The following is a 9,987-nucleotide window of genomic DNA, read 5'->3' as shown; positions in this document are numbered from 1 at the left end:
GGGCCGAACGCCAGATTTTTATTTTTTCCATTGAAATTTGAGGACTTAGCCCCCCAACCCCGTTTTTCTCACTTGGGCATTCTGAATTGTATACGGTCGCGTGCTCTGATGTTTTTGCTTCCAAACAAAAGTTAGCCGAAGTAGATTGCTCAAATAGTCTCCGAGTAATAATAATTTATTCTCTTGCTATTTTTTGCCAAAATGCGTCATATTTCAGCCTGTATCTGTATGAGGACTACAGACTTGAAAGAAGTTTAACTTTGTTGCAAAAGGTCTATTCTTTTAAAACAATGCAAAAGTTTGCGCCCTCTTCCCAAAATAGCGGGAGAAGGGGAGGCACTTCCCTACGAACAACCAGGTGCGGCAATGATTTTACTACCTAATCACCTCTCAACGTTGAGCACTCTTTGGACGCTTCCAAATACGCTCAACATTGGAGTTTCAGGAAGCAACACCTGTAAGCTGTAACAATTGAGGATCATATTGCGAACCATGCTTTTCACGTGCTAATGTAGCGTTAACTTGAAGGTACGGGCGTTACGAGTGGTCCACCCTACGCTTCTTTAAAATTTGACAAGCGTTGGGGGAACCTAACATGAGAGAGTTAACTAAGCATTGAACTATTCAATCAATGGAGTTAACCGAGTTAGCAAGGGGATCCGCCGTGCCTCAAGCCGTCTTGCTATCTCGCTCTGCTCCAACGTTGAGCGTATCTGGAGGCGCCCAAAGAGCGCTCAACGTCATGTATTCGGTGGTTCGTCATTTATAGAAAGGCAAATGGCTGCAGAATAACAATTTGCTCTAAAAATAGGAAGAGGTATCCATCTTAACTTAGCTTTCTGCTAAATTTGAGGTGAAGGTACATTACAGTTCTTCGCTTCGTCCTACCGGTGCTACTAATAAACGCTACTTTAGTGTTGATGTACTAAAAGCGTTCATAATTTAGATTGTTTTTATCTTTGAAATAGTTAATTCTTATTTACACCCTAAAGGACAACAGAAAATATAGTATTGTCGATGTTAAGAATAAATTAGATTGTCTAATATGGTAAAATGAAAATCACAATCACAGCTTTGAAAGTTGGATGGGGCATAGAATAGTAAGGTAATAGCTGTGGTAATAGGTTCCGAAATTTTCGTTTTCCATTTTCTTTAATTAAATCTGTAGGGCATTATCAGATTTTATGCGTAACATTTAAAAATATAATTCTACCGATTCTACTAAAAATCGCCTCTTAAACCACTGAATTTTTACAATTAAGTACAAGATTTGGCAACGATGATGTTGTAACGGATTTTCAGTCCTTCAACATGGCGGGAGGAGAAGGTACGGGCGTTACGAGTGGTCAACCCCATTTAGTGAGGCAAGATTTATCAAAACTGGTATGTAATTTGAATTATATCAACTGTATCACAATTTTGATGGAACTTTTTTTTTGTAGGAAATATTTCCCCCCTATACCCATGTAAGTAAGTTCAGCAACTGTGAAGTGGATACCTAATTCAAAAGTAACGTGTTTTGAAAGAACATTGTACTGTTCCATATGCGAGTTACGGTTATAAAATCCAAACTTCACAATACATAGCATAATGCACTAGATCTCTTTCTTTTGATTGTGAAGTCTTATGTGTGTATAGTTTAGGAAATGTGAACAAGTTGCGTGGGTTCGGCTTATTCTGCATTTTAAATTAAAACTAAAACCGTGGCGGCTTTTATCATTGGAAGCTTGGAATTTGGAATTTTGTTCTACGAAAAATTTTAACACAAACTTATTACTTCGTACAATTTTAGCGAACCTTTGATTCAGCTGTGACAGTTCCTGCGGCAGTATGTAACCAGATGTAAAATATTAGGGAAAACTTACTGATGCAACCTGTATCGTTGTTATGACACGAGTTGTACTTACAAGTGGAATTATGAAGGGAACCTACCTATAACAAGGATTACCCACGGCTTGTTTGAAAGTTCACTAGACATCGTTTTGTGCTAACAATAAATATTTAGATTTGTCCCATTTCTGCTACAATGATATTTTTATCTTTATTCGACATTTTGCTGAAGGTATGGGACAGGGGCGTATGTTGGTTTTAACTAGTGGGTAATCTCAGACACTTGATTCATCCCCCCAACTCTGAAGTTTACCTCAACATCCATACAGGATTTATGAATATATATGTGAGAAATTTTGCCTTTTTGTTGCGACCACTGTCGAATAATTGTTATGATTGCAGTTAATCTACGTTTGGACATTTCAAATAATAAAACAAGAAAGTATAATAAACCTATAAGAAAGAAACCTGTAACAAAGAATATGAAGGAATGTGTTAGTGAAATAATAACCCTCAATATTATTTGATGTGTAAAATGAATGTGTTAGTGAAATAATAACCCTCAATATTATTTGATGTGTAAAATTCAACTAAAAGTTCTAAAATTTGATACAGGAAAGTTTACTGATGAAAGAATTAAGAAAGATTACCAAATTAAACTGTCAAATAGATTTGATGTTTTGCAGGATTTAAATGATGATGAAAATATAAATGAAACAGACGTAAATAAGAATTGGGAGCACATACGTAATGCAATAGAATCAGCAGCTAAAGAAAGTATAGGATACCATAAACCGAGAAAAAGTAAGCCATGGTTTGATAATGAATGTCATAATGATATCCTGTGGAACTATTGATCCCTGTTTATCAGACCACAGCGGTCTGTGGCTTATTTTACCAATTTTAATTTATAACACACTCCCCACCTCAAAAACTACAAGTTTTAGATTGCTTGGTGAAACTAACATAAGAAACCTCAGAGATAGCCTTAATGAAATAAATTTCTATGAATTGTTAAGTACCTGTAATAATTTGACTGAAGCATGGAACAAATTTACACATACAATTGTCGATATTTATAATGAGTGCTGTCCAATAAAATACAGAACTATCAGCACTGGTAAGAAGAAAATGAAAACACATCTAACATGGTTCACTCCTAAATTAGCGAACCTTAGAGCTATTATGCTCAGACTACATGATAATGCCAAAAATGGCGATCAAACTTCTAAATTGAACTATAATGAGATTAAAAAAAAATTTAGAAAGGAAATAAAATTAGCTAAGCTAAAAGCTAATGAAGAGTACATAGCTAAGGCAAGTAATAAATGCAAAGCTGCCTGGTCAATAATCAAAAAGGAAACAAAGATAACGGACGAAACAAAGTTGCCAAGTATCACACCCAATGAGTTTAATAGTTTCTTTATAAACAATCAAGAACATTTAAACAAAATTCCTGTGAACTATGAAGAAAATGTCAACAATGATCTTAATGGCTATCTTGGTAAGCAAAGTTTCCCACAATTTAATCATATAAATTTTAAGTGGATACAGATTAGTACAGATGAAATTTTAATTATTGTGTCAAAAATGAAAAACTCCTATAGTGAAGATTTTTTTGGTCTATCAACATTTATTATAAAGCATATAATTGACATAATAGCACTTCCAATTACATATCTTATTAATGGGACATTAAATGATGGTATTTTTCCTGATAACCTAAAAATATCTATAACAGTCCCTATCCACAAAAAGGGTGACAGAGATAACCCTGGTAACTACCGACCTATATCCCTTGTTCCAGTGTTTTCTAAAATTATAGAGTACTGTGTAAAAAAACAATTGACCCCTTATTTTGAACAGAATTCACTTATTAATGTAGCCCACTTTGGATTCAGATCGGGGTTATCTACTATTAATGCGGTAGAGACGGTCGTAAATGAGATAATTAATGGTTTCGAGTCTGGCTCATATACATGTACAACTTTGATAGATTTAAGTAAGGCCTTTGATACAGTTGCGCATGAAATCTTGCTTAAAAAACTACAGTATTATGGAATAAAGGGTATTGAACTATCCCTTCTTAAGTCTTATCTCACTAATCGACGACAGATAGTAAAATTTAATAATAAGAAATCTGATGAGCTAGACGTTTTGTCTGGTGTCCCCCAAGGATCAGTATTAGGTCCATTTTTGTTTTTAGTTTATATGAATGACCTACCTAATTGCCTACCGTATAAAACAGCTATCTATGCTGATGACACTACCTTTATTACAAATGATCATAGTATACTTAACCTTAGTATCAAAAATAAAGAAATGTTAAATGCTTCCTCTTTATGGTTTAAAACAAATAGCTTGGTGTTAAATACGACAAAAACAGAAACTCACTTTTTCTACTTAAATAACCCACCATGCACCTTAAATAATCAGGATTATGTAAAATTGCTTGGCATATATTTAGATACAAAATTAAGCTGGTCAATTCATACCCAGGAACTATGTAAGAAACTTGCCCGTGTCTTATATCTATTGCGGAAATTAAAAAGGTCTGTAAGTGAAGAAATGATGATCTCTGTGTACTACGCTCTTTTCCATTCACACTTACTGTATGGAAATTTACTATGGGGAAATTCTACAGGTGCAAAGGAAGTCTTTAAATGGCAAAAGAAGGCTATACGTTGTATTAAAGGAGTACAGGATATGGAGTCATGTAGGGAATTCTTTAAGGAATACCGTATTATGACAGTACCCTCTATAAATATTTATCATAGTTTAATGTACATAAAGGAAAACCTCCCCAGTTTTAGGTTGCGTTCTAATGTACATGACTATAATACAAGGCACAATCTGAATATAGAAATGCCATATGCTAGACTATGCAAGACTCAACAAAATTTTAAACATAATGGAATGAGATTATTCAATTTGCTACCAGCTTCTATACGTAATTTAGAAAACAAGCAGTTTGCTAAACACATTAATAATATATTAGTACGATATTGTATATATAGTGTCACGGAATTTGAAGAACACTTCCGTCAGGGCCTGTAAAATGTAAATGTCTACTCATAATGCATCACAGAGCTGTAAAATGGGTTTTTGTACATGACTTGTATTGTAATCAAAATAGAGTACTATTTTCCAATTGCTTTCGCTGTAATAAAACATGTAGTGTAATTTCCAAACTGTATTGTTGAATGTGTAATATTTTAATATGTATTTTTAATTTTCTTTTCTTTTGTAATTTTTTATATTAGTATTTATATACTTATTATGACGAAGTCTATTGCAATCATGTTGTCTAATGACTAATAAAGTATTCTATTCTATTCTATTCTAATAGAAATAAGAAATCAGGCTAGACTTAGGTGGTTAAATAACTCTGATGATACAAATCTAAACAATTATAATAGAATAAAGCGAGAAGTTAACCGCACGTTTAGAAGTAAAAAAAGAGATTACTTGAAAAGCAAAATTAACGAAATTGAAACAAACAGCAAAAATAAAAATATCAGAGATTTATATAAAGGTGTAAATGAGTTTAGTGGCAACCTAAAGTAAACTTGATAAAAGATAAAGACGGTGATTTTCTAGCTGACCCAAGCGATATTCTAAATACATGGAAGAACTACTTTAATGACCTTTTAAATGTCCATGTAGGAGATAAATCAGAAGTGAATGAAGTACACACAGCAGAACCTTTAGTCCCAGAACCTAACTTGACTGAAGTTCAAGATGCTATTAAAAGGCTAAAGAATAACAAAGCACCTGGCATTGATTTAATACCAGCTGAGTTAATTAAATATGGTGGAAATTCATTAATTTGTCAAATTCATAAATTAATTTGTTTAATATGGAATAAAGAAGAAATCCCTCAACAGTGGAAAGAATCCATAATTGTTCCTGTGTTTAAAAAAGGTGATAAAATGAACTGCAATAATTACCGTGGAATTTCTCTACTCTCAACAACATATAAAATATTATCTAACATTCTTTTAACAAGACTAACCCCATATGCTAATGAAATTATAGGTGATTATCAATGTGGATTTAAACGCAACAGATCAACTACAGATCAAATTTTTCACATCAGACAGACACTTGAAAAAAAGTGGGAATATAATCAAAATGTCCATCAGCTATTCATTGATTTCAAAAAAGCATATGATTCGGTCAAAAGAGATAAATTATATAATATATTAGTAGAGTTTGGAATACCTAAGAAGCTTGTTAGTATGATAAAAATATGCACCAGTGAAACAGAAAGTAAAATTCGTGTGGGTATTAATATGTCTGACAAATTTACAATTCATGATGGGTTAAAACAAGGAGATGCATTATCTCCATTGCTCTTTAATTTTGCCTTAGAATATGCTGTTAGGAAGGTAAACGAAACTAAAGAAGGACTAAAATTAAATGGTGTGACTCATTTGTTAGCATATGCAGATGATGTAGACTTACTGGGGGATGATGTGAATACGATTAAGAATAATGCTAAAATATTTTTCAAAACTGCTAAAGAGATAGGTTTGGAAGTTAACAAAGAGAAAACTAAATATATGCTTACAGGCCGAAACCAAGTGTTAGGTAATAATCAAAATCTAATTATTGATAACTCGTTTGAACCAGTTTCCAAATTCAAATACTTAGGAGTAATATTAACAAATGAAAATTATATTAAAGAGGAAATAAAAAGTAGGCTTAATTCAGGAAATGCATGTTACTTCTCTCTTCATAAACTTTTGTCTTCTCGTTTAATATCTAAGAATCTAAAAGTTAAAATATACAAAACCGTAATTTTGCCTGTAGTATTATATGGGTGTGAAACTTGGTCCCTTACATTGAAAGAGGAACATAAATTGAGAGTATTTGAAAATAAGATCCTTAGGAAAATATTTGGACCTAAAAGGGATGAGGAGACAGGTGAGTGGAGAAGGTTACATAATTTAGAACTACATAATTTGTATTCATGTCCAGACATTATTAGAATAATTAAATCAAGAAGACTTAGGTGGGCAGGCCATGTGGCACGAATGGGAGAGGAAAGAGGAGTTTTCAGGATTCTTGTTGGGAAACCTGATGGTAAGAGACCAGTAGGAAGGCCAAGACGAAGATGGAGGGACAACGTCGAGATGGACCTAAGGGAAATCGGTAGGGATGGAAAAGAGTATATAGATCTTGCTCAAGATAGGGACAGATGGAAGGCCTGTGTTGCTGCAGCCATGAACCTTCGGGTTTAAGAAGGCTAGAGAGTTAGTTAGTTAGTTTAAAATTCAAGTGGTAAATATGCGATATCGCCCGAATGGATTTCAAATTTACAGGAGAAACTACTTACGGAAATCAGTTTCTGTAGCATTGTCGAAGTTCTTCGAGGTATTTTCTTTCGCGGAAACTGAAAACTTCAGCATAGAATGCTGCAGAACAAGAAATAATCACTTTTTATGTAAGGAACTTGCATTTTCTGACATTATGCCGTTGTTTCCATTATGTACCTGCAGATGGCGCGAGCGTCTAAAGTCACGCGGTCTGGCCAGTGTCTCCAAACTTGTCTTTTTCTTACGAGAATTTTTTCTTTTTTTTAGCTATGCTTACCTAACCTAACCTTGCCGGAGATGGTCCGTGGGGCTATCGTGAATGGTTTTTGGGGCTATCCGTCAATGGTTTGTGGGGCTATCCATCAATGGTTTGTGATGGCATAATGAACACGAAAGTAGGCATTTTTCGGTGAAGGTTGAAACACTGCATACCCACTCCAAAAGACAAAACACAAGCACGACTCGTGATGATCCATGACGAGTGCAAGCCATATTGTCTGTTACCCAAGCGGAACAAGGAATACAAATAATGACAAGTAATATGAAAAGTTGACATTATTTTATGGAAAAAGGCATAACTTCACCTTAAAGAATCTTGCACAATGCAGAATAGGTAAGTATCAATGCTGAAATAAACGAGTGAGAGGTGTTCGGGTGATATCGCATATTTACCATTCAAGTTACCCCAGTACCCAGTTACTCGTGCATTCCCAATTTTTGTTTTTATACATGGAAGTTTAAGTTCAAGACCTGTGGTACAAGAGCTGCTACTGGCCTACCTGCATTAACTATTTGCAATTTCTCCGGATAAGATCCTGTTCCAAATATTTTCACATGGGACACATGCAAATATTGTATTTTATCCATTGCCTTTAACAGCACTAGCATGAATACTAAACCACTAACAGCTAAACAAATATTACATTTTCGAATTGCTAATAGGAACAACAGCACAAAGCCACCTACAACACGCATTCAATTCCCTGCGTGAATCTTCTATTGTGGTTCCTTCCTGTTTGACTCAGAATTGAATTCCCTATGGATGCTGAAAAATTCCCTTTCCCAGCGTTATATTCCCTGCGATGTGCAAGGTTCTATGAGTTGGAATAATTGCTTTTTTTGTTTATATATATTTCATTCATACATCTTTTATCTTTATGATCATTATTAATGTAAAGAGGGGGAAAAAGCAACTTGAATTAACTAATATATGTGTACTTATATATATAATTTATTTCTGATAGCTTTATTCATTTCTGTGAAAGAAGTATTCTCACTGGTTTTGAAGGCTACAAAGAGAAAGTAATCATGCATTTTAAAATACAATAATGAAAAAAGTAAGAATATAAATAGTTCAATTACTTCATTAATCGATTGATTAAATTGTTATTTGACGTCTCTTTTCTGCCACTTTTGGCTAATCACTATGAGTGATGAAATGAAATTGATGAAGGGACATTTACAAAGAACACCCTTGCCCAGACCGGTATTTGAACCCTAGAGTTCTGGCGTCGTAGGGAGCTGTGGTAAACACTCCGGTCGGTGTAATTTCTTGAATTTCTAGTTAAAATTTTAATTTATTTTATTACTTTTTAAACGATGGAAGCGGCCCCGGCGCCCACCCAGTGTCGAATAACATGGGTTGGGTACCTGGGGGAAACCCTGGGGGGTAAAGGCAGTCAGGGGCGTGATGCTGATCACATCACCCCCACTCACGACGGGATCAACAAAGTGTGGGGCGTTACCCCCACACCCCCTATACGCCTTCATGGCATGGTGCTATGCACAGGGGCGCACTTTACCTTTTTACCTTCATCTTCAATATTAAAGTTTTAAAAAAAAACATTCGCGTGCTGGAAACAAAGAAATATGTGAATCAAAGATTGGTTCAGAAGGATATTGCGTAGAAATAGAAAACAACTTTTTTTAAAATTATAGTCTGGTCATCTCCGATTACCTAGATGACCCAGAGTATACGCCGCTGGTATGGAAATATATTTACTTTGTGCAAATTATAGTTTACATAAATTGAAAAGAAATAGGCTGGGAACGAGATACTCATAGGTTATTAGCTTAAGAGTTGCATTTTTAAGATTCCTGATTATTATTAATAGGTGCATAATAATTGATCACCAAAATGGTTGAAATTTTATTTTCTGCATGTTCAGTTAATGTTCATTTTCTCCAAAAACTTTTCAGAATAATTAAATTAAATTCAAAGTACCATATTGGTACTACTTTTGTATAGGTGAAACGCCTAGAAATAATTTATTTCACACTTTTTTACATTGCTAACGTACTATTCTGCATTGCGGAACATTTCTTTAGGTGTAATAATGAATGTCTATTTCGTACATTTCTGAGTACTTACTGTTCTTCGTTATTTCGATTCTGTAACACGCAATGTGGCGATAGCGTACTGGTCATCGCATGTTGTGCCAGTGTTTTGTCGATTTGGAGTGTGCATGCAGTGTTGCAACCTTGTTCACCGAAAAATACCTACTTTCGTGCCCGGATTTGAAATTATGCTAATACCTCGCAAACCATTGACGTTAGCCCCACAAACCATTTCCCATAAGGTTAGGTTAGGCAAGCATAGTTTAAAAAAATAGAAAAATATTCAAAATACTAGACAAGTCATATTATAGTGAAAACACTGCGAAGTTTGAAACACTTACTGGGGGTTACGTCATTACGTCATGTAACACACGGTACATTGTGCTCACGTGCAGAAAGCAAGTGGCAGCAGCAGCAATGACGTGTCGGAGAGATATTTTCGCAGATAAACGCATGATTTCACATTAAAATGGATCAAAACTACATTCCCGAACTTGAG

The 9,987-nt window shown here is 34.6% G+C and overlaps 1 protein-coding gene across 2 annotated transcripts in view; it reads left to right on the top strand.

The window, feature by feature from the left end:
• The first annotated feature begins 1,286 nt into the window (after positions 1-1,286).
• Positions 1,287-9,987, top strand: part of LOC145988763 (eukaryotic translation initiation factor 2 subunit 3, Y-linked-like) — a 47,945-nt gene continuing 39,244 nt past the window's right edge. For both annotated transcript variants that reach the window (XM_083123930.1, XM_083123929.1), the window contains exon 1: positions 1,287-1,383. In XM_083123930.1, coding sequence (XP_082980056.1) covers positions 1,312-1,383 — 72 coding nt within the window. In that variant the 5' untranslated portion in view covers positions 1,287-1,311. The remainder of the gene's footprint in view (positions 1,384-9,987) is intronic.

Source organism: Lepisma saccharinum, chromosome 6 (assembly GCF_977018435.1).
Source record: "Lepisma saccharinum chromosome 6, izLepSacc3.1, whole genome shotgun sequence".
Classification (NCBI taxonomy): Eukaryota; Metazoa; Arthropoda; class Insecta; order Zygentoma; family Lepismatidae; genus Lepisma; species Lepisma saccharinum.
Note: the sequence above shows the minus strand (reverse complement) of the source record. Positions and strands in the feature narration are given on the sequence as shown.